The sequence below is a fragment of the Chiloscyllium plagiosum genome, unplaced genomic scaffold (genome assembly GCF_037043375.1).
Source record: "Chiloscyllium plagiosum isolate Xiang-an unplaced genomic scaffold, Cpla_swu_hap1 HiC_scaffold_34, whole genome shotgun sequence".
Lineage (NCBI taxonomy): Eukaryota > Metazoa > Chordata > Chondrichthyes > Orectolobiformes > Hemiscylliidae > Chiloscyllium > Chiloscyllium plagiosum.
Genome location: NW_028270172.1, coordinates 13,575,065 through 13,600,924, shown reverse-complemented (window position 1 = coordinate 13,600,924; position 25,860 = coordinate 13,575,065). Strand labels below are relative to the sequence as shown.

At 44.3% G+C, this 25,860-nt stretch overlaps 1 protein-coding gene across 2 annotated transcripts in view; it reads left to right on the top strand.

The window, feature by feature from the left end:
- Positions 1–25,860, top strand: part of myripb (myosin VIIA and Rab interacting protein b) — a 398,586-nt gene that overhangs the window by 119,833 nt on the left and 252,893 nt on the right. For both annotated transcript variants that reach the window (XM_043719526.2, XM_043719523.2), the window contains exon 3: positions 6,205–6,426. In XM_043719526.2, coding sequence (XP_043575461.2) covers positions 6,205–6,426 — 222 coding nt within the window. The remainder of the gene's footprint in view (positions 1–6,204; positions 6,427–25,860) is intronic.

Genomic DNA, 25,860 nt, shown 5'->3' with positions numbered 1-25,860 from the left:
CTGCTGACGACCAAGTCTAACTATCATATCTCGCTTCTTTCAGTCTTGCCTTTTGTGTATTCCTGCACCGTTTGTGGTGGGTGCGAACAGTCACGGGATTAACTTTACGACGGGCGTCCCTGGTTTTCACTTTGGGTTTCTGACTGGCAGCTCTTCCCAGGAACAGGGATCACGGGTGCCAGCCTCTAACATTGCAAGGGGTAAAATAAAAGGAACTCTCGTTACCACCTGCAGCAGGTACAGGCCTGGAACAGAACTTCCAGTGCCAGGATGCCAGCAGGTTTGAACATCGAGCAATGCCAGGTTTATTAGCCTGAACTCTGCCCTTCAAAAGTATAGCTGATCTGAATAAGTCAGTATTATTACCATCGGTGTGGCAAAGCTGTGAGTTAATTTGAATGAATGTTTTTATTGTCATTTGTATTTGGGAAAATACAGTGAAAGGTGTTTTGTCACCGCAATCCAATTTTGGATTACAAAGTGAATGAGAAGAAATTACTTAAATAGAGCTTCATCTTCTGTTCAATTGACAGGAAGTCATAAAAGGCAGTAAAAAAAAGAAGTCATGTTCAACTTTACAATTCTTCTGGTCAGGCATAGCTCTGGGTTTTGTTAAGGTCTCCAGGGTTTCTGTAAGGGGTCCCAGTCTCCGGGTCACAATCTGTCCTGGGGGTTAGGTCCAGCTGGTGAACAGGGACTCCCCAGCTGCAATGCCGCCTCCTTGCAGACATCACGAGGAGTCCTGATCCGGGCCCACCTCACAGCCATTAATTCCATTCGCAATAAGATTCCAAAATCGCCAGTCTCAGCCCTCTGGCCTCCAAACTGTGTGCAAGAAACATTTTATTTTTGTTTTCAAACTGCCAATGTTTCCTGTTTGGCCTGTGGAAGGTCACGCTCTGGGAACTTGCACTGGCCCTAGTTACCACACCAAAGGGGGCAGAGGGTTTAGGTTTAAATGCCAGTGGTGTGCTTGACTGATAGGATGGGCACTCACTCATGGGCCAGTGGAAACAACCTGACTGATTTCAAAGCAGAATACGCTGGAGAAACTCAGCAACTCTGGCTGCATCTGTAGAGACGTGAATAGAGTTAACGTTTTGAGACCAATATGGCTCTCCTGTGGAGTTCCTTTGGGATGGACTCACTTCTAACATAGCTGAAAAGTATGGTGCTAGAAAAACACAGCAGGTCAGGCAGCATCCGAGGAGCAGGACAATCACCATTTCAGGCATAAGCCCTTCATCAGACATGTGCCCGAAATATTGACTCTCCCGCGGATGCTGCCTGACCTGCTGTGCTTTTCCAGCGCCACATTTTTCACCTCTGATCTTCAGCATCTGCAGTCCTCCCTTTCTCCTCATCACTTCTAACATAGCAGAACATCCCAGCGCACTTTACGGGAACTGAAATAAATTTGGACGACAAACAGAAGAATACGAGTGCATGTGACCAAACATTTAGTCAAAGAGAGAGATTTTAAGGAGCTTGTTGAAGGAGGAGAGAGATTTAGAGTATTGCAGGAGGAGAGAATTTCAGAAGAGAGAGGTTTCAGGAGGAGATTTCAGAGCTTAGTGTCCAGACAGCTCAAGATAAAACCACCAGAAATAGGTCGATCAAAATCAACTGGCCAAGAGAGTGGGTTGAGGGACATATAAAGACCTGAGTGTTGGGGGACTGGAGGAGATCACAGGGGTGGGAGGCAGGAGGTCGTGGGGAGATTTGAAAACAAAGATAAAGAATTGCTGGATGGAGAGCGCGAATGGGCCAGTGTACATGTGTTTACTCATATTCCACCTCTTTTGGGGTGATTGCCGACTTAAGAGTGAGGTTTCTGACACTGTCTGAGCCTTGGTACGTCTCCTGGATATGATTGAGTAGTTTTACTTGGGATTTCTTTGGGGCTGTTTCAGTGAGAGGAAGATATTGCTGCTTAAATGAGCTGGTTCCGTAACAGTTCTGGGAGTTTGCAGTTGTCTCCTGTCCTTGTTAACATGGAACACCAGCAGGACTTCAGATCCCTGATTTTCTTCACTACCTGATTAGAACAAAGAACAGAATAGAGGCCTTTAATCTAGTGTAGTATGGTGTGCAGTTGCCAGGAAGATTTCTTTAAATCTCTCATGGGATGTGAGCATTGATGGCTGGGTCAGCATTTATTGCCTGTTCATAGTTGGCCCTTGAGAAGGTGGGGGGTGAGCTGCCTTCTTGAACTGCTGCAGTCCACCTGCTGTGGGTTGACCCACAATGTCATTACAGAGAGAATTCCAGGATTTTGACCCAGTGGCGGTGAAGGAGCGGTGGGTGATATATTTCCAAGTCAGGATGGTGAGTGGTTTGGAGGGGAATTTGCAGATATATGGTGGTGTTACCATATATCTGCTTCCTTTGTCCTAAATGGAAGTGGTTGTGAATTTTAGATTGGATTACTTACAGTGTGGAAACAGGCCCTTTGGCCCAACAAGTCCACACCGACCCGCCGAAGCGCAACCCACCCATACCCCTACATTTACCCCTTTGGAAGGTGCTGTCTAAGGATCTCTGGTGAATTTCTGCAGTGCACCTTGTAGATAGTACACACTGCTGCGACTGAGCATCGGTGGTGGAGGCAGTGAATGTTTTGGATCTAATGCCAATCAAGCGAGCTGCTTTGTTGTGGATGGTGTTGACCTTTCTTGAGTGTTGTTGGAGCTGCACCCATCCAGGCAAGTGGGGAGTCTTCCATCACACTCCTGACTTGTGCCATGTAGATGATGGAAGGGTTTTGGTGAACCGGGTGGTGATTTATTCGCTATAGTATTCATAGCCTCTGATCTGCTCTTGTAGCCACTGTGTCTATATGGTGAGTCTATTTGAGTTTTGGAGTGCTCAATATATGAAAACCTATTTGGACAAAATGGACAAATAATGTTCCAGTATGTAAATGTATTGCTAGATGTTCAGGTGCAGTTGCAATAACACTTTGGCTGATAAATTTCACTGCTTGAAGCTTGTTTTCAAGAATAAAATTTGATTGTTTCAATTTGCAAAGACCTCAAACCTAGTCCTCAGTTTCACCTAAAACCTAATTCTTTCTGTTAAATCTTAGCGTGATGGAAATGTGGTGAAATCTGATCTTGCTTTCTCACTCAACACAGTGGATTGATTCTTAAAGATGGCAGATTTCCAACAAAAGAATAATTGTTCAACATCCAAATCCATTCTCATCTGATTACAATCTTCATCTGTTTGAATCAATTCATTGCACCAAGCTCTCAGCTATTAATGGGATTTAGTCTGAAATCCATGGTGATCGAATTGTGACTGAACTAATAAATGCATGCGAGTAACAAAGTATGAATCATTTGGGGCAATTGGCATTAAAACAGGATGACGATTAGAATATAAATGGCACATTGATCTTGTGTTTATTCCAGTTATTCTGGACAGTTTTGATACCTCAGAGGAGGGAGGTAGTTGTAGCAGAGACTATTCAGACGAGGTTCACTCAATTGATCCCAGAGATGAGGGATTTGTCTTCTGAAGAGAGATTGAGCAGCTTAGGGCCATATTCTCTGGAGTTTAGAAGAATAAGAGGAGATTGAATTGAGGTATATACGATGCTAAAGGGGGTTACAAAGTAGGGATAGAGAAGATGCTTCCCCCTTGTGGGAAAATCTACCGTGAAAGGTCATAGTTTTAGGATAAAGGGTGACAGATGTAAAACCGGTGGGGAAAAATTACTTCTCTCAAAGGGATGTGAACCTCACTACCCCAGAGTGCGGTGGATGCTGGGACATTGGAGGAGGAGACAGAGATTTAATTAGTAACTGGTTTGAGGATAATGGGGACAGGGCAGGGAAGTGGATTTGAGTCCAAGATGAGATCAGCCATGATTGTATTAAATGGCATGGCAGGCTTAAGGGGCTGAATGGCCTCCTGCTGCTCCTATGTTTATTATTCAAACTTTTCCGGTAGAATTAGGTATTCTCAGTGATAGTCCCATCAAGTCCCCAGTGGGGTCCGGGAAATGACACTGGAGAATGTCTCTCCTTTCAATAGTTGGAAACTTACCTTTCGAGGGGGATAATGGACTAGTCCCCTCATGCCTCCTCTCCAGGTTAGGACCCGGGGGAAGCAAATAATTCTAACCTTGCACTGTGTCCCCCAATGAGGTACTAAAAGATCTGTAAGAGCCCTCTTTCAATACACCAGTCTCCCACCAGAACCAGCAGTCTCAACATTGAGCAATATTCTAGCTTTATGCTGATAACATTTACTGGTGAGAGCCAATAGACAAAACCTCACTGGGATGTTTGATGTGGAGGTGCTGGTGTTGGACTGGGGTGAACAAAGTCAGAAGTCGCATGACACTGGGTTATAGTCAGACAGGTTTATGTGAAATCACAAGCTTTCGGAGTGCTGCCCCTTTGTCAGGTTTACCTGTTAGACTATAACCTGGTGTCGTGTGACTTCTCACAGGGATCTTGCCACCAATCTGTAAATATCCATCAGAACATAAGAGCAGAAATTAGGCCATTTGGCCCATCGAGCCTGCTCCACCATTCAATCATGGAGTAGACGGGCAGGAGGCTGGAAGAACACAGCAAGCTGGGCAGCATCAGGATGTAGGGAAGTTGACGTTTTGGGTGTAACCCGAAATGCTGACTTCTGCACCTCCTGGTGCTGCCTGGTTTGCTGTGCTCTTCCAGCCTCCTGCCCGTCTACTTTGGATTCCAGCAACTGCAGTTTTCTTGTCCCCCAACATTCAATCATGGCGGAGAAGTTTCTCAAACCCATTTTCCTACTTCCTCCCCATAACCTTTGATCCCCTTGGCAATCAAGAACTTATCTACCTCTGGTAAGGATGACCTTTTGATTTGCAAATAAATTTACAAAACTTAGACTTCCTGTTTTAAACTGGCCAAACTTTCAAAACAAAAAGTACCCAATGCTGTTTGAAATGGTTTAACCCATTGATCATCCTTTTAATGTCAATTGGATTTAGTAACAGGTTTTAGTATTTTAAATGCATTGAGCTTCCTAATGCTTGAATCTGTCTATCAAATAGCAGTTTCAAAGTGTATTTTAATATATTTTTTTGTGTTGAAGTGCTGACATGAGGTTGTTGTCGGAATAGTAATTTTGGAGGTTCACCATCGATGTAGATAGCCAATGATATGACAGTGGAAGATTGACACGGTCTTCCACAACAACGGGTTATGCAGATTAATTGTTCACTTTAAGGCTGACATTGTTGTGAAGTGCAGATCTGAGGCATTGGCGAGGATTAGACGTTAGGTTACAGGCCAACCATGATCTCATTGAATCAGAGAATAGGTTTGATTGATGAGTGGCCTCCTGCTATTCCTATTCTATTCTGTATCCATTTGTGAAAGAGAGAGACATTTTTATACAGTTGTGAGCTAAAGAATAGTCAGTGGTACAACTCAAAACTGGGAAGCTTCTGGAAAAGCAGAATGATTATGAAATGGGATCAGAATATGTTTCCAGAAATATTGCATCCCATAGTTTCTTTTAGAAACACAAAAGTTGCATTCATATCACTCGCAGAAACTAACAATTATTATTCCAAGTACATGGAATACAAGTCGTTGTTCTATAACAGGAGAAAGTGAGGTCTGCAGATGCTGGAGATCAGAGCTGAAAATGTGTTGCTGGAAAAGCGCAGCAGGTCAGGCAGCATCCAGGGAACAGGAGAATCGACGTTTCGGGCATAAGCCCTTCTTCAGGAAGCCCTCCTGAAGAAGGGTTTATGCCCGAAACGTCGATTCTCCTGTTCCCTGGATGCTGCCTGACCTGCTGCGCTTTTCCAGCAACACATTTTCAGCGTTGTTCTATAACATGATGGTTGTGTTCTTGTGCAACCCTGCACTTTAGAAAACGCTTAAAGTGTTGGTGATGTAATCGCGTTATGGCTAACGCATGTTTTAAAAGTTCGCACTTGAGAAGCAGCGTCCCCAGTTTGTCATTCGCGTTACAGCGCGTTAATGAAATGCGTGTAAGAGCAGAATGACCTGTACCAAGAATGATTAGTGACCTAAAGCATTTACCTAACCTTGGCTTCTGCGCAAATGCTGTGTGACCCACAGAAACTTTTCCAGTATGTTCTATCTCAGTTGTTAATATTAGGGAGTCCCTTTGGGAAGACACTTGTATAACGTTGTTATCTAACTGTTGGAAACGGTGACTTCTGTCTTACAGTGAACTGAAGCAGAAACTGAACGAGGAAGGCAATAAACGCACAATCCTTTCCAAGCAGGAGAAGTTCAATGAGAACTGCTGCATCCGCTGCTGTAGCCCTTTTACCTTCCTCATTAACACCAAACGTCCTTGTGTCGACTGCAAGTTCAATATCTGCAAGAACTGTGGTGCATACAGCAAGAAGGAGAAAGCCTGGATCTGTACCGTGTGTCACCAGGCCCGGTAAGTCCTGCCTATCTCCGTCTTACCCTTTTTATGAACTTTATTGACATTATGATTGAATTGACCTCATTTGACCTCAAACTTGATGATGGACCAATGGTTGCAACAGAGTTGAGTATTCACACAGATTGGGGCTTGGTGCGTTACACAGACATACCTCAGTGTTTGATCATTTCTATTGTTCACTTTTCTGCAGAGACATGTGGTGGGCAGTACTAAGATGTTAACAGCTGATTGGAAAAAAATGTGAACTAAGTGTTTCTATGGCTCGAATGAAGCATACACACGATCTCAATCTAATTTGTAAACGGCAGAACGTATCCTCCATTTTTGCTCATTGACACTTTCTTTTTAAGAGTTGATTATCTCTTGCGGAGGGCACATTCTGATTTGGAGTAGGCCATTCCTCTCTCCAGTCTGTCACTGAAGTCTTCATTATGCAGCTTTTCTCTTTCGTTCGCGTGTGAATTTGATTTCTGCTGGGTGCATCCTAACTTGAAAGAAGGTCCCTTTATCCATCACCCTTCTGCTCGCTGACCTCCTCCTAGTCTGGAAACACCACTGTTTTAAAATTCTCACCCTTGACTTTGAATCCCTGCTATTCTCGGCCTCTCATCTGGCTTCCCAACCCTCTGGGATCCGTAGGCTTCCCAATCCTCTGGAATCCGTAAGCTTCCCCAGCCTTTTGCATTTTCTCCAATCTCTCCAATTCCCTTCCTAATCTGCTCTGCGTCCCTACTGCATTCCTCATTTAAGGTGGTCCTTTAAACTTAGCTCAATGCTTGGCCAAGGAGTAATCTCATATCTCCTTATGTGGTTGGAATGTTGTTTAATAACTCTTATGAATGCCTTAGAATTCTTTAGTATATCAACGGGACTCCAAAAATTCCCCATCACTTTCAAGAGAGGGAATGCTGGAAACTGAGACTGGAGAAGGCCAAGGGACTTGTTGAAGGGCTGGCAATGGGGCAAGATGCAAAAATGTCTTGGAACTGACACCCCCCACCCCCACCCCCACCCCAGCTCACTGTGACCCACACAGCCCCAATCGCACTCCTAAATCTCAGCAGAATTTGATTTTTAAAGATGTTCATGACACGTGGATGCCCCAGTTCCTGAGCACCGTAGAAACAGTAACAGCTGCACATACTTTTGTACTTTTTAACCCAGCCACTTTCACACCCATTGTGTGGGCCTTCATAGAGAACATGAGGATTAGTTAGCTCAGTTGCCTGGACGGCTGATTTGCGATGCACAGTGATGGCAACAGCATGGGTTCAATTCTCACACCAACTTAAGTTACCATGAAGCACTCTCCCCCTCAACCTCTGCTGAGGTATGGTAACCCTCAGATTAAATCACCACCACTCATCCGTCTCTGTCTCTTTCTGTCTTGCACTCTCACTCTCTGTCTCTCTGAGAGAGTAAGACTATGGTGTCTTATATATAGAACATACAATAATTACAATAAAATTCTTGGTAACTGTACTGAAATTAATTACTGCAAAGCGTAAAGTTTCTCTTGTTAAGCAGTTGGAACTCACCTCACTGGAAGATTGCTCAGTAGGAGATTCATTGTCAAAGGTTTCTCAGTTAATCATTTTACAGGGTTTCTACAGTAGCACATTTTCTTTAGACCTGTTTTGCATAAAGGAAGTCAGCGTCCTCAACCTATAAGGTAGACAGAAACTATATCTACTAAAAACAATTGATAGTTTCAATTGGCAAGTGCAAATTGATAATCCCAAGGTAATTGATGTCTCCTGCCGGTCTTCCAAATCAACCATTCCACCCCCCCCCCCGACCAAAAGTTTCAGACTTACATGATTCTGGGATCCATCTCTGTCTTCCTTGTGGGATTGCCTGCAGCTCTGATAGTGCACGCTAGTAAGAGGTTTGGGATCAGCGATGCTCACATTCTGAGAGTGAATTGTGAAAGCTCAAAGCATTTCCAAAAACACTGATTTCATTCACAATCACAAGCGATGAGAATGGATACTGGCATTGGGGGCAGTCCAGAGAAGGCTCAGTGGGTTGAGGAGACGTTGAGTAGGTTGGGCCTGTAGCTCATTGAAGTTCAGAAGGAAGTGAGGACTGCAGTTGCTGGAGAGCCAGAATCAAAAAGTGTGGCACTGGAAAAGCACAGCAGGTCAGGCAGCATCTGAGGAGCAGGAGAATCAATGTTTCAGGAATGTTCCTGATGAAGGGCTCTTCACAGATGCTGCCAGACTTGCTGAGCTTTGCTAGCAATTTCTGTTTTTGCTCCTCTAATTCTCACCTTGTGACCATCTCCGATTTTAATTTTCCCACCTTTAGTTGCCCTTTCACCTTGCTTTGAGAGGCTGTCATTCAGACACCTCCCTGCCTCGCTACCTCACTTTACTCTTTTAACATGATCCTTCGAATGTACTTGGTTGGCAGAGAATTAGGTCACCCACCCCCAGTGTTGACTGAAGTGACTTAGTATTTTGTTGTGTGATACTCTGAAATTTTTAATTGTGTTAAATTCAGAAAGTAAATGATGATGGTGGTTGATTGATGGAGACATTTAACCAATGATGTGATAGAATAGCCTGAGTGAACATGGTGAACACACCAAAATTATGCATTGGCATTCCCAAATGTTAGTTTGGGGGTTACCTTTTGCAGTATGAGCAGCAAGGAAGGTTTGTCAGACAACTTGTGTTTAATATTCAGTGCCTGCAAGAGGAAACAAATTTAATGAAAAATTGCAAGTTGCAACACAGAGATTTTGGATTGGTTCCAAAGAGAGGTTACAATGGGTGCAAGCATTGGCATTTCCCTGAATTGTTGCTTTCCTGTGACTGAGGAAATGGTGCTGGAGATATACTCTGGCTCAAGGCGTTCCAGTGGCCAGGGTCTTTGTTCCCCGGATAATCCAAGACAAATGTTTTGTTACATCCGTCAATCCCTGACCAAAAGTGAAACTCTCATCTTGCAATCCCCATGTATCACAGGAAATGACAAAGTAGGCATCTGGAGATGGAGGAGTTTACAGGTTATCCAAGATAGAGAGGCAGGTGGCATCAGGAGGTAGAGAAATCGACGTTTCAGGTGTCACCCTTCTTCTAGTCCTGAAGAAAGGTTACACCTGAAACGTTGACTTCTCCACCTCCGGATGCTGCCTGGCTTGCTGTGTTCTTCCAGCCTCCGGCTTGTCTACTACAGGTTATCCAAGCCAAGTTGCACCTGAGGTCTCCCTTGCAGAACATCACTGCCCTTATGAATTGCAAAGGCTTTCACATGCAGCTTCTTTGTAATCCTCAGCGGTGCAGCATGTGGTGATGTTCTACGTGCCTTGGCTGCCCCATTCTGTTTTATACGGCAACAAACTCCTACCTTTCCAATCCCTGTCTCAGCCCAGCAGTTGACAGTGTGCGGATGGTCTTACCTCTGTAGTTCCCAGCTTCTCTCAGAAAATGCACAGTCTGTGACTGAACTGCACTGCAGTCTCACGTCCATGGAGGCACTGGTACTTCCATCAAGCAGAATTGAGCAGCAGTTCAGATTGCTGGGTACATCTTGAGCAGCTTGCCATGCAGCTCCAAAGGTTATGCCATATGATAGTGTTATGCCGTATGCTGTGCATGTAACTTGCCTCCTATATACTCTGGCTGCAAACCCTTACTGCAGTCGGTTGGCAATTCCATTTCCTTCCTTGTGGTAATTAGTTTCAGCTGGTGATGAATGTGCATAATTAGGTACAACATTATGGTATATCCTTTGGGCTAGATTAGCATTGCATGAATTCATTTTATTTAAGACTTTTAGAAGCATCAAAGAGAAGATCTATCTGATTGAGGCGTGATTCTGAAAGAGATGGATGATATTTTAGCACCCCATCCAATCCAGTTCTTGTAAGTTTAGAATGCAGTACAAAATGTAGGCATTGGGAATAAAAGAAAACCTGAAAGTGAGGAGAAACAATTAATGTTTCAGGTCATTGACCCTTCATCACAACTCCTCAAGTGCCACTGAAACTTTCGAGCAGCTTTATTTTGTTGCTTGATGTTCGACGATATTAGCAGTGGGATGAAAGTAGTTTTGTGTAATCTGATTTCACACACCTACTGATTCAGAATGGTCAGAAATTCATGTTAAATATTCAAGACAGATTTCTGAGTGTTCAAGACTAAAACTAGCATCAGTAGTCGTAATGCAATTAATTTAATTAGTCTCTTAGTTTCCATCTTCAATTTTCAAATTATTAATTTTTGCCAGCCCTGTAATTGGATGCATGATCTGCAAGAGAACACTTCATGAATAATAACTGGGGCCAATAGAATTCAGTTCAATGAAGAAGGCCAGTGTGTCTTTGTAAAATCTGACGTGGGGATGTTCAGGAGATGTTTAAATGGTGCAGTTTACACGTGAGGAGTCACTACGGGAATCAAAATAAGCAAATGATTTGTTTGAAAACGCGTCTGAATTAAAATGTCAGAATAGATTATTCTTTTAGGTCATGCTAATGATTCAAAGCTTCAGAGTATTTGATGACATAATCTAAAATGGTCTTCAACATCTGGGGAATTTCCAGACTTCCACCAATATATTTGGTGAATTGGAGTTGATTTTGTGGTGTACTTACCATCAGAAATTACTGGGATGTGGGCTTGGAGGTCAATGAGGGAGTCCAACAGGGTTCACTAAATGAATGGACAAACTTGTGAAGCCTATCTCTTGGAGTAAATATGAGGAAAAAGAATTGAAAACAAATGTTTGCTTTGGCCTCTGGCAGAAAAAAAACAATTACTTTCTTTGAATTTTTGATCGATAGAAGTATGTTTGCTGCCAATTCCCTCTGTTCAGTTTAATACGAGTGCTCGGTAGCACCTAATGACAATAAAGAATCCACTGTGTTTATCCTGAATTTGAAGGTGTTAATGTATGTGTTTAATTGGGTTTTATGCCACACATTTCACCAGAACATCTTTAAGTTTGGACTGGATGATTAGCTCAGTGATGGGTTCTGTTCCTGCACTGTCTGTGGTTATCGCAAAGGACTCTTCTTAACCTGCTCCTCCACCTGAGATGTGGTGACCCTCAGGTTAAATCACCACCAGTATTGTCTCTCTAATGAGAGAGCAGCCCTGTGATCTAGTAATACTGGTGACTTTCCTTTTTTATTATTTCCAGGCAGCTATTTACTTTGAATCTGTCTTATTCATATGTTGCATCTTTATCTCAGCCTTTTTTTTTAACAGCTCTTCTTTTGTGCTGCTGTTTCTGTGACAATTCTTTAAATATCTTTTTCTTATTCATTTCTGATTCCACTTTTTACTTTCCTTATCTTTTTACAGTATCTGATTTCCCCCTTGACCATATCTCACTTCCCTGTTCCAAATTTCATTCCTCCACCATATCTTACTCCCTCTTCACAAGGTCCCCCACCCCCTCGGCCTGGTCCCCCACCCCCTCGGCCTGGTCCCCCACTCCCTCGATCTGGTCCCCCACCCCCTCGGCCTCGTCCCCCACCCTCTTCACAATGTCTAATTTCCCATTCACCATATTTAACTCCCTCTTCACAATATCCTACTTCTCTTTTTTTTTATATTTTATAACCATTTCTTGCTTGCTTACTACTTGACTTTATTACAATTGTTTGAGCTGGGTACTTGTTCTTTGTCTGTCGATCTTGTGACAGCCCTTGTGGAAACAGTTTATTTTCTGGTGGGTTCTTGGTCCTTTTAAAATCTCCTTTTTCTCCGGAAGAAGATATGTTGCGAAGAGCAGCTTTGTTCAGTCTAAAACCCTGAACTGATTATGTGACTAGGTTGGTTGGGAGGTAAACAGTTTAAAAAAGACAAGTTGGTGAACTGGGGTTGGTTGTGTGTTCAAGTGGTTTAGTTCTAGATGTAAGTTTGCTCACTGAGCTGGAAGGTTCCAGCTCAGCGAGCAAATTTACATCCAGAACCTCAACCTGAGCTACAAATCTTCTCCAAACTCACCAAGTGGTTTAGTTTTAGTTGTAAACAGGTTGATGGCAGGAAACGTTTCTTTCAAACATGAATCAGTGGCTCAGTAGTTAGCACTGCTGCCTCACAGCGCCAGGGACCCGGGCTCAATTCCATCCTCGGGTGACTATCTGTGTGGAGTTTGCACATTCTCCCCATGTCTGCGTGGGTTTCCTCCAACAGTCCAAAGATATGCAGGTTAGGTGAACCTACTTTGCTAAATTGCCTATAGTGTTCAGGGATGTATAGGGTAGGTGAATTAGTCTGGGGTAAATGTAGAGTAATGGGGAATGGGTTTGTGTGGGATATTCTTCAGAGGGTCGGTGTGGATTTGTTGGGCTGAAGGGATTCTAATTCTAAGTTAAATTCCTTTGTGCTGGGTAAAACCCTGAAGACTTTACCAACAAGGGGTTAGACTGCAACAATGAGCAAGCTAAGCTAAAGAATGGGAGACAGTTTCAGATGCTCGATTCTGGAGGTAAAGGACATTGCAACCTGGAGAGTTCTTACCCAAGGTGCTAGCAGCAGCTATATTGAATAATGTCTACAATCATGGGATGGCTTGGGGGAGATTTGAAAGGAGAATTTTGCCAGCGAAAGTGGAAGGCCCAAAAAAATCCCAAATGTTTTATCTTTGGAACAATACTCATCGCAGGCATTTAATCATCCAATTTTTGTCAAATTTTGTCTGATTTGAGATGTAAGGGTGTAAGTCTAAGGGTGCAGAAGAAAATTTGAGTTAAGAAGTGGAATTTAGGTTATAACCTGTTATGGACCAGACCAAACCCCCTCCAAAATATATTATGAAAATAGACCCTAACTTGTTCTTACTTTACAGTTAAGTATAAGGCATTGCATTCCAGATGGAATTCGATTGGTCAAACTACTCACTTTAATAGAACATAGAACATAGAACAATACAGCACAGAACAGGCCCTTCGGCCCACGATGTTGTGCCGAACATTTGTCCTAGCTTCAGCACCCATCCATGTACCTATCCAATTGCCGCTTAAAGGTCACCAAAGATTCTGACTCTACCACTCCCACAGGCAGCGCATTCCATGCCCCCACCACTCTCTGGGTAAAGAACCCACCCCTGACATCTCCCCTATACCTTCCACCCTTCACCTTAAATTTATGTCCCCTTGTAATACTCTGTTGTACCCGGGGAAAAAGTTTCTGACTGTCTACTCTATCTATTCCTCTGATCATCTTATAAACCTCTAACAAGTCACCCCTCATCCTTCGCCGTTCCAACGAGAAAAGGCCTAGCACTCTCAACCTATCCTCATACAACCTATTCTCCATTCCAGGCAACATCCTGGTAAATCTTCTCTGCACCCTCTCCAAAGCTTCCACATCTTTCCTAAAGTGAGGCGACCAGAACTGCACACAGTACTCCAAATGTGGCCTAACCAAAGTCCTGTACAGTTGCAACATCACTTCACGACTCTTGAATTCAATCCCTCTGCTAATGAACGCTAATACACCATAGGCCTTCTTACAAGCTCTATCCACCTGAGTGGCAACTTTCAAAGATCTATGAGCATAGACCCAAGATCCCTCTGTTCGTCCACCTCACTAAGAACCCTACCGTTAACCCTGTATTCCGCATTCTTATTTGTCTTTCCAAAATGGACAACCTCACACTTGACAGGGTTGAACTCCATCTGCCACTCCTCAGCCCAGCTCTGCATCATATCTAAGTCCCTTTGCAGCCGACAACAGCCCTCCTCACTATCCACAACTCCACCAATCTTCGTATCATCTGCAAATTTACTGACCCACCCTTCGACTCCCTCATCCAAGTCATTAATAAAAATTACAAACAGCAGAAGACCCAAAACTGATCCCTGCGGAACTCCACTTGTAACTGGGCTCCAGGCTGAATATTTACCATCTACCACCACTCTCTGACTTCGACCGGTTAGCCAGTTTTTTATCCAATTGGCCAAATTTCCCTCTATCCCATGCCTCCTGACTTTCCGCATAAACCTACCATGGGGAACCTTATCAAATGCCTTACTAAAATGCATGTATACTACATCCACTGCTCTACCCTCATCCACATGCTTGGTCACCTCCTCAAAGAATTCAATAAGACTTGTAAGGCAAGACCTACCCTTCACAAATCCGTGCTGGCTGTCCCTAATCAAGCAGTGTCTTTCCAGATACTCATAAATCCTATCCCTCAGTACCCTTTCCATTACTTTACCTACCACCGAAGTAAGACTAACTGGCCTGTAATTCCCGGGGTTATCCCTATTCCCTTTTTTGAACAGGGGCACAACATTCGCCACTCTCCAGTCCCCTGGTACCACCCCCGTTGATAGTGAAGACGAAAAGATCATTGCCAACGGTACTGCAATTTCCTCTCTTGCTTCCCACATAATCCTAGGATATATCCCATCAGGCCCGGGGGACTTGTCTATCCTCAAGTTGTTCAAAATGTCCAACACATCTTCCTTCCTAACACGTATCTCCTCTAGCTTACCAGTCCGTTCCACACTCTCCTCTTCAACAATACGGTCCCTCTCGTTCGTAAATACTGAAGAAAAGTACTCATTGAAGACCTCTCCTATCCCTTCCGACTCAATACACAGTCTCCCACTACTGTCCTTGATCGGACCTACCCTCGTTCTCGTCATTCTCACGTTTCTCCCATACACATAAAATGCCTTTGGGTTATCCTTGATCCTATCCGCCAAAGGTTTTTCATGCCCTCTCTTCGCTCTCCTAATCCCTTTCTTCAGGTCTCTTCTGGCTATCCTGTATCCCTCCACTGCTCTGTCTGAACCCTGTTTCCTCAACCTTATGTAAGCCTCCTTCTTCCTCTTTACAAGACATTCAACCTCCCTCGTCAACCAAGGTTCCCTCACACGACCATTTCTTTCCTGCCTGACAGGTACATACATATCAAGGACTCGTCGTATCAGTTCCTTGAAAAAGTTCCACATTTCCACGACATCCTTCCCTAACAGCCTATGCTCCCAACTTATGCTCCTCAGATCCTGTCTTACAGCATCGTAATTACCCTTCCCCCAGTTGTAAAACCTACCCTGTTGCACGAACCTATCTCTCTCCATAACCAAGGTGAAAGTCACAGAATTGTGGTCACCATCACCAAAATGTTCACCCACTAACAAGCCCATCACTTGTCCCGGTTCATTACTGAGTACCAAATCCAATATGGCCTCCACTCTGGTCGGACAATCTACATACTGAGTTAGAAAAGCTTCCTGGACACACTGCACAAACACCGCCCCATCCAATCTACTTGATCTAAAGAGCTTCCAATCAATATTTGGGAAGTTGAAATCGCCCATGACTACTACCCTGTGGCTTCTGCACCTTTCCAAAATCTGTTTCCCAATCTGTTTCTCCACATCTCTGCTGCTATTGGGGGGCCTATAGTAAACACCCAACAAGGTGACTGCACCTTTCCTATTTCTGACTTTAGTCCATACTACCTCCAAAGGCAGATCCCCCTCGAACTGCCTTTCTGCAGCCGTTATGCCATTTCTAATTAGCAACGCCACCCCCCTCCTTTTTTACCACCCTCCCTAATCTTACTGAAACATCTGTAACCAGGAACCTCCAACAACCATTCCTGTCCCTCTTCTATCCACGTTTCCGTGATGGCCACAACATCGTAGTCCCAGGTACCGATCCACGCCTTAAGTTCACCCACCTTATTTCTGATACTCCTTGCATTGAAGTATACGCACTTGAACCCATCTCTGTGTCCGCAAGTATTCCCTGTCAGTGCTACCTTCTTCACAGCCTCCCTACATTCTTGGACATCCTGACAAACAGCTAACCTACTTGCTGGACTACAAGTCCGGATCTCATCCCCCTGCCAAATTAGTTTAAACCCCACCCCCCCCCGAAGAGTGCTAGCAAACCTACCCCCCCAGGATATTGGTGCCCTTCTGGTTCAGGTGCAACCCGTCCTGCTTGTATAGGTCCCACCTTCCCCAGAATGCAGTCCAATTGTCCAAATACCTGAAGCCCTCCCTCCTATACTATCCTTGCAGCCACGTGTTCAACTGCACTCTCTCCCTATTCCTTGCCTCACTGTCACGTGGCACCGGCAACAACCCAGAGATGACGACTCTGTCCGTCCTAGCTTTTAGCTTCCAGCCTAACTCCCTGAGCTCTTGAATGACCTCCCCACCTCTCTTCCTACCTATGTCGTTGGTGCCAATGTGCACCACGACTTCTGGCTGCACACCCTCCCCCTTAAGGATTCTGAAGACACAGTCCGAGACGTCTCGGACCCTGGCACCCGGGAGGCAACAAACCATCCGAGAGTCTCGCCCATGTCCACAGAACCGCCTGTCCGTCCCTCTAACTAGAGAGTCTCCTATAACTAGCGCTCTCCTCCTCTCCCCCTTTCCCTTCTGAGGCTCAGAGCCAGACCTCACGCCACAGACCCGGTCACTGCAGCTTACCCCTGCTAGGCCGTCCCCCCCAACAGTATCCAATGCTTATTGTTTAGGGGAACGACCACAGGGGATCCCTGCACTGCCTGCTTCCTCCCCTTCCCACCTCTAACTGTTACCCAGCTACCTCTGTTCTCTGGCGTAACTATGTCCCTGTAGCTTCTATCTACCACCCTCTCAGCCTCTCGAATAATCCTCAGTTCATCCAACTCCAGTTCCAGTTCCCTAAATCGTTCTGTGAGGAGCAGGATCTGACTGCATTTCCTGCAGATGAAGTCGGCAGGAGTATCGGTGGTCACCCCTACCTCAAACATCCTGCAGGAGGAACATTCCACTGCCTGCACTGCCATTACTCTACACTTCGTCTCCAAAACAGGAACACTGAGTAGCTTACCTGTGGACTTTAAAGTTAGGTTAGAGGAGGAGGATGGGAGGGAGGCCCTACTATGTAGGGCCTGGGGTCTAGAACACACCCACTCAAATATCAATCACTCTCCTTCCCGACCAGCTCTGCGCTCCAACCTCACTTCCGCCCAGCTCGTGCCGCTTTAAGCAAAACACACTTTATTTTCACAAAACAGTTAAAATACAGATAAAATAAAAATAAAGGAAAAAGATTACCCTCACTGTGACTCTATCGAAATGCTTAACTAAATGGTATATATTAACTAGTACTAATTGACTGTTCCAATGTAGTCACATCCCATAAATGCACTCTTGGCAAAGGCAAATGCAGTAAAACAGATTGTCTCACATGTAATTCAAGTAGCAGGAAGAGAGCCCTGCCTTTTAGCTATAACAGAGAGAGGAATACAAGCTTCCACATCCAGCTTCAAGACTCCAGCAACTGCAAAAACCGAAAACTAACAATCCTGGTTCTGTGGGAGCTTGACCCCACCCATTCAGGCTGCTTCAATTGTTCCAACTTTTAAGAAATCCCCAAGGTTTCTTGACCTTTTTATTTTATTGGCTTTGAGCAGACCACTCACAACCTCTGTCTCAACCTTTCTTCATAAAACCTTCAGGAAAAAAATATACCTCTTAAAGCTCTAGCATTATCTCAAGCTATATTCATTGAATTGATAAAGTCATTAAAATAACTGATTCTTTAAAATAGGGTGTAACTTTGGTGTTCTTTCATGTTCTTTGATTTTAGTGTGATAAAATTATCTTGGTTGTTTCATTAGTTTAGGATGGATTTTCTGATCCTTCAGAAAGAAAACATGCTCCTGATCTCTACTGCGATCACAACAATCTCCTTTCAAAGCTATCTGTCATACACATGCTTCTCCCATCTCATTGATGTCTGTTCAGTGTCTTTGCTGTAAAAGTCCTGATTTTAAATAAATGCTATGGCTGACCCTCCTTACTGTGTGACTTCTCCCTCCAGAGTGTCATAGTACAGCACATAAAGCAGTTGTATTTATAAAATGCCTTCTATAGTCTCCCGATGACCCAAAGCTCTCACAGCCAATGACATTTCTGTTCTATTCATTCACAGGATGAGGGTGTTGCTGGCTAGGATAGCATTTATTATCAATCCCGAATTGCCCAGAGGGTAGTTAACATTGCTGTGGGTGTGGAGTCACATGGAGACCAGACCAGGTAAAGATAGCAGTTTCCTTCCCTAAAGGACATTAGTAAACCAGATGGGTTTTTCCAACAATGGTTTTTTTATAGTCACCATTACATTCCTAACTCAAGATATTTCTTATTGAATGCAAGTTCCATCATCTGCTGTGGCAGGATTTGAACCAGTCCCCCATGGTCTCTGGGTTAATAATCTAGTGATAATACCACTAGGCCATTGCTTCTCTGTTTGGCAAGTACCACAGTACTCTGTTTTTTTTAAAATGCAGCCACTGTTATAAAGCAGGAAATGTGGCAGCCAATTTGTACACAGCAAGCTCCCACAAATCCTTACAGACTCTGAACCAGATAATATTTTAGTGTGTTTTTCAGGACATCGGAGGGTAACTTATGTGGTCTTTTTTAAAATATTGTCTTAAGACCTTTTTGAGAGGGCAAGACAAGACCTCAGTTTAAAATCTTATGGTAAGACTGTACCTCTGACAGTGCAGCACTCCCTCAGGGCTACACTGGATTTACGCTCCACCTATTAGACTAGGATCTACTGGACAATAACCTGTTGATGCAGAGTTCAAGTACGAAGCACTGGACTGTGGTTGGAATACAGGGATAGTTCAGTCAAATGTCACATCCTCATCAATATTGCTGTAAGAATAATAACAGGAGTCTACCAACCTACAATACTGCATATTTCTTCAAACCCTTTCTAAACTTCCAATAAAGCCCCTTGTAGAATCATAGAATCCCAACAGTGTGAAAGCAGGCCATTCAGTCCATGGAATCCACACTAATCCTCAGAAGACCATCCCGCACTATCCCTGTAACCCTACATTCGTCATGGCTAATCCACGCAGCTTGCGCAATTTAGCATGGCTAATCTACCTTACCTGCACCTCTTTAGACTGTGGGAGGAAACCGGAGCACCCGGAGGAAAGAGCTAAAAAGTGTGTTGCTGGAAAAGCGCAGCAGGTCAGGCAGCATCCAAGGAGCAGGAGAATCGACGTTTCGGGCATAAGCCCTTCCTGAAGAAGGGCTTATGCCCGAAACGTCGATTCTCCTGCTCCTTGGATGTTGCCTGACCTGCTGCGCTTTTCCAGCAACACATTTTTCAGCTCTGATCCCCAGCATCTGCAGCCCTCACTTTCTCCCAGAGGAAGCCCACACAGACACAGGGGGAGTGTACAAGCTCCACACAGACAGTCGCCTGAGGATGGAATTGAACCTGGGTCCTTGGCACTATGAGGCAGCATTGCTAACCACTGAGCTACCATGCCACCCCTATGTGAATTCTGATCGAGGTGGGGGTGGTACTGTCAGACATGAGTCCATGGTGCCTGGATTACAGCATTCAAGGTGCTGTGGTAACCAACCTGCTGCTCCTGAACTTGGATTAGTTTGAAATCATTGCCATCAATAAACAAGGCTGGGCTGATTAATTCCTTGACAAAACCCATCCTCAAGATAAACAAAAAATAACAGAGGGATCCAGCATTGTGGAATATTTCAATAGAAACAGAACATTCCGGAAAGACTCGAGGCTGCCGGAGCAGCATCCCGGGAGCAGTGAAACCAAGGTAAGATTTCAGGACGGTGAAACATCAGCTTAACAACTGAATTGTACTGGGCTCTGGTTCGTCTACGAAACCTCCAGCCCAGGGGGTTGTTTGGCTGAACTTCTTCAGGTTCATGCTGGAAATACTGGCACTTCACTTCAGACTCAGTTCAGGAAATAAATGGAGTGACAGCAGTGAAATCCCCCTTCCTACCATGGGTATGGATCCCTCCATATTAGTGCCTGTTACACTGTCACTTCCATGTAGAATCCCCCCTGCCATATATTACAATCCCTACAATGTGGAAGGAGACCATTCGGCCTGCTGAGTCTGTATTGACCTTCCAAAGAGCATGCCCTTCTGCCTACCCTTGGACCCAGCTCCCCACCTGATCTGGTCAAGAGTGTGTTGCTGGAAAAGCACAGCTAGTCAGGCAGCATTCGAGGATCAAGACATTTCAAGCGTAAGCTCTTCATCGGGAATTAACTCTGCAATGCCCCATCTCCCTGTAAAGCATAAGGATGTTTGGAAATGACACCATTTATTTTTCCATAATCTTCCTCTTCCTGATGAAGGGCTTATGCTCAAAACGTCGATTCTCCTGCTCCCTCAGACGCTGCTTGACCGGCTCAGCTTTTCCAGCACCACCCTTTTCGATTCTGATCTCCAGCGTCTGCAGTCCTCCCTTTCCCCCACCTGATCCCCATAACCCCACATTTCCCAAGGCCAGTCTACCTAACCTGCACATCTTTGGACATAATTACCACATGTAACACAGGCCAGATAGTTCCCAGAGCAAGATTAATTTTATGAGATCATCTTATTGCTTGCTGTGCCCTTGACTGATATCACACATACAAAAGCAAAGCAAATTCTCACAATGGTTTACTCTCCATTGCAAATGATTGCATGAAAAAATAAAACCCCTTAGAATGCAGTTACTCACATTACATTACATAAAACTATTAACGATTTTCTGAAGTGTTTATGTGTGACATATTTCATACTCCAATTTACGGTATTGCAGTCTTCATTGGTAATCGCACGTAGATTATGTAAAAATAAATGATGTAGTTTCCAAACATCCTTAAGTGCAATTCCTGATTATCCTTTACAGGGAGATAGGGCACTGCAGAGTTAATATTCCCCCTGCTTTAATGAGGGAGCACAGTATAAAATCAATTAGCCATATATCAGAGGTGTAGCAAGGTGATAACAGTGAATGCGAGATCGTAAATTGAGCAATGTAATTGTCTCTGGTGCTCCTTAGGTATAATGTGTAACTAAAATGGCAAAATGCAAAGAGGTTCAAAACAATACTGATAGCTTAACCGAGGCAAAGGCTGAGCACAACACCTTGGTATGTGTTTCAGAATTCTGATGCTGTTTAGCTCACTTGCGGAGTGCTATAACTGCTAGCTTTAACCTCCTCAAGCATTAGCATTCCCCATAAGCTGTATTCCCACAGGAAGATTCCTCACATGCCCGTCGGTGTACTGCACATTGGCTTTAGTCACTGATGCAGACTGACCTTGGAAGTCAGCACAGCAGAAAAACTATTAGAAGGCACATACCCACAAGGTAAACCTATCAAGATAATTTTATTGCTGGACTTCATAGTTCGATTACACACTGGGCCGGGCGATGACTCTCCTCAACAAGCGAGCATTTAGCCACCATCCCTTGACATTCAATGGCATTGCCATCGCTGAATCCCTCACTATCAACATCCTGGGGGTTTCCATTGCCAGAAACTGGACTAGACTCAAAAATACAGTGGTTACAAGAGCAGCTCAGAGTTTACGAGTACGGCAGCGAGTAACCCCCCTCCTGACTCCCCAAAGTCTGTCCACCATCTACAAGCCATCAGGAGTGTGATGCCTCACTTGCCTGCATGAGTGCTGTTCCAACAATACTCTAGAAACTTGACACCAGCTGAAATAAAACAACCTATTTGATTGGCACAACATCCACAAACATCGACTTGCTCTGTAGCAGTAGTGTGTACTATTTACGAGATCCTCAGACAGCACCTTCCAGACTTATGGCCACTTCCGTCCAGAAGGACAAGGTCAGCAGATACTTCAGAATGCCATCACCTCTTCAAGTTCCTCTCCAAGCCACTCACCGACCTGCCTTCGAAATATCTCCCCTTTCCTTCAGCGAAGCTGGGTCAAAATCCTGGAATTCCCTCCCTAAGGGCATTGTGGGTCAACCCACATCACACCGACTGCAGTGGTTCAAGATGACAGCTCATCCCCACCTTCTCAAAATGATTCCCACATTCCAGGAGTGAAATAAAAGCTATAGCAAGGATTTCAAGTTATTAAATGAACTTTAGCCAGTGTTGTAAGCTGAATCCTATTATGAAATGACCTTGCTAGTTTCTAAAGTAGCAAGTTCATAGAGGGTAGAATATACCGACAGGTATGTTATCACAGATTCACAAATTGAATCCTAACTGAAGAACTTATCTGTTGGTGTTTCTTTTCAAATCAGTTATGGGCATCAGTGGCTAGGCCAGCATTTATTGCCTTCAGGTAGTTAGGAGTCAACCACATTAGCAGGTTTTGAGAAGATTTGTAGCTCAGGTTGAGGTTTTGGATGTAAGTTTCCTCAAGTGAGCTGCAAGGTTCATTTCCTGACATTTTATCACCCTATGCGGTAACATCTTCAGTGGGCCTCAGGCGAAGCACTGCTGAAAGTTCCTGCTTTCTGTTTATATCTTTGGGTTTCTTTGTGTTGGTGATGTTATTTCCTGTGGTGAGGTCACTTCCTGTTCCTCAACTCCAGGTGTGGTAGATGGGCTCTAACTCGATGTGTTTGTTGATAGAGTTCCGGTTGGAATGCCATGCATCTAGGAATTCTTGTGCGTGTCTTTGTTTGGCTTGTCCTGGAATGGATGTTTTGTCCCAGTCAAAGTGGTGTCCTTCCTCATCCGTATGTGAGGATACTAGTGAGAGAGGGTCATGTCTTTTTGTGACTAGTTGGTGTTCATGTATCCTGGTGGCTAGTTTTCTGCCTGTTTGTCCAATGTAGTGTCCAGTTACCTAGTAGGGTGACAAAACGTCTGGAAATGAACCTTCTAGCCCAGTGAGCAAACCTACATCCAAAGTCAACCACATTATCATAGAATCCCTACAATGTGGAAGCAGGCCATGTGGCCCAGCGAGTCCACACCGACCCTCTGGAGAGCATCCCACCTGGACACACCCCATCACTGTAACCCTGCATTTCCTGTGGCTAATCCACCTAGTCTGCACGTCTCTGGACATTTGGGTAATTTAGTGTGGCCAATCCACCTAAGCTGCACATCTTTGAACTGTTGGAGGAAACCCATGCAGACACAGAACATGCAAAGTCCACACAGTCGCCTGAGGGTGGAATTGAACCCTGATCTCTGGTTCGGTGAGGCAGCAGTGCTAACTACTGGAGACCCTTGTTGGCTGGGCTGGGTCAGGGCAGCAGATTTGATTCCATGAAGAGCATTACTGAGCCAGTTGAGTCTCCACCTTGTGACAATCAACATTGTTTTACTGAATTTATATTTTGCCATCTGCTATGATGAGATGTGAATTTACGCCCCCAGAATATTAGCCTGGGGCTCTGGATTACATTCCTAGGAGCATTACCATCAGGCCACCATCTCTCCAGAATTCTTGGGTATTAAAGTGTGAGATCATAACCTTTTTAATGATTGATTATGAATCCTTATTCTCAGAATCCATTCAGTATTACATTATAGTAATAATTACTATCTCATAGAGTATTCGGTAATTAAAGAAAATCATTCACTTATGTATAGTGACTAATCTGAATGAACTAAATGTTCAAACCTTATCCCCTTATGAAGCTTATTGGTTATATCTTCATTAAAAGTTAATTATAACATATTTTTAATTTAAACTTAAACGCCATCTTCAGATCTACCTAAAGCAAAATTAGTTTCAAGAATGTTCTGCTGCACTCCAATATAGATTCTGGGTAGGATCAGATATCTGGGTCTCAACATTTCTTGAAGATAGAGGAAGTCTTTGTAGACTTCAGTTTGATGTGCTATCATAGCAAACAGCTGTCATTGCCTATCTCAGTTGACCCCAGAAGACTGCGTTTTGCCCATCCCCTCTTGCCCCTGGTCTCCAAGGGCTAAGCTGGGAGGAGAGATTATACAAACTAGGATTATAAACTCATGGTGCCACTCTTACATATAAATGCAAATCCCTGTAAAGCAACTTAACCAATTAATCCAGCAATGAAGGTGTTAAGTTTAAAGTGGAACGAAGCAGTATGAGAATCTGAAATGTTACCAGGAACTAGCTCTGAGATAGCACTGCAGAGAGCCATAGCGATGTGAATAGCCTTCCACCTTTCAGATGGCTGACTGTGTACTGAAAGGTAAGGTTACCCTAGTCTTGGAGGACCACTCTCTCCTTAGATACTAGAGGTGGTCTAACCTGAGGGTCACTATATCTCCAGCGAGGGGCGAGGTTAAGAAGGAGATTCCTTCATAGTAATAGTGCTGGTTTGAACTCATGCTCTTCGTATTGCAAACCAACCATCCAGCCAACTGAGCTCACTGATTTCCTTAAAACGTAGCCTCAGCCTCCACATCGATGGAGTATAGGCCTGTACCAAATTTTTTGCAATGAGGTTATTTTGTGATCCATCAGGAATTTGTCTTTAATGAGATTTAACAGTAAACGTTAGCAAGTCTTTTCTAGGTCCACAGGGAAAGCTTGCTCCTTGCAAAGTTTATATTCTCTCCTTATAGTTTTATTCTTGGAAACAAGGTGGACGTAATAGGTTAAAATGGGGATGAAAACTTACATTTCTGGCCAGTGTGCTAGTTCCATCTTCATTTGGCAAACTGCACACAGTGGATTGATGATCAATAATGATCATCAACTTGCGGAGCGTTTCAGAGAACACCTCTGGGACACCTGGACCAACCAACCCAACCACCCTGTGGCTCAACACTTCAACTCCCCCTCCCACTCCACCAAGGATATGCAGGTCTTTGGACTCCTCCATCGCCAGACCACAACAACACGACGGTTGGAGGAAGAGCGCCTCATCTTCCGCCTAGGAACCCTCCAACCACAAGGGATGAACTCTGATTTCACCAGTTTCCTCATTCCCCCTCCCCCCCACCTTGTCTCAGTCAAATCCATCGAACTCAGCACCGCCTTCCTAACCTGCAATCTTATTCCTGACCTCTCCGCCCCCACCCCAGTCTGACCTATCACCCTCACCTTGACCTCTTTCCACCTATCGCATTTCCGACGCCCCTCCCCCAATTCCCTCCTCCCTACCTTTTATCTTAGCCTGCTAGACACACTTTCCTCATTCCTGAAGAAGGACTTATGCCCGAAATGTTGATTCTCCTGTTCCTCGGATGCTGCCTGACCTGCTGCGCTGTTCCAGCAACACATTTTCAGCTCTGATCTCCAGCATCTGCAGACCTCACTTTCTCCTTTCCGATCAACAATGGTCCAGCTGCTGAAGATATCCTCAGATTTAACTGTTCGAAAAGAGTTGAACATAAGACAGCTCACAATGGAGGTGTCCTCACTCTCACGCTTTCTCTCTCGCTCCTCAACAACTACAGAGTCTCCTATTTGACTTGCAGTCTTGAGAGCCAAACCATTGTCCTTAAGTATTTATTATTATTAAATATTATTAGCCAGTCTCAGCTTCTGATCCCTAAGTTGGGATGGATGACTATTTCCCACACTGTGCCGGGTTGTTTCCTCCATTTGACCTGAAGGTTGAGCTCCTGACCCTAAAGGATAAAATTCTTTCCAGAGTGTCATTCAGCCACACCTACCCTGCAGTCACTCCAAGGTCAATACATTCTGCGGACAGTGTGAT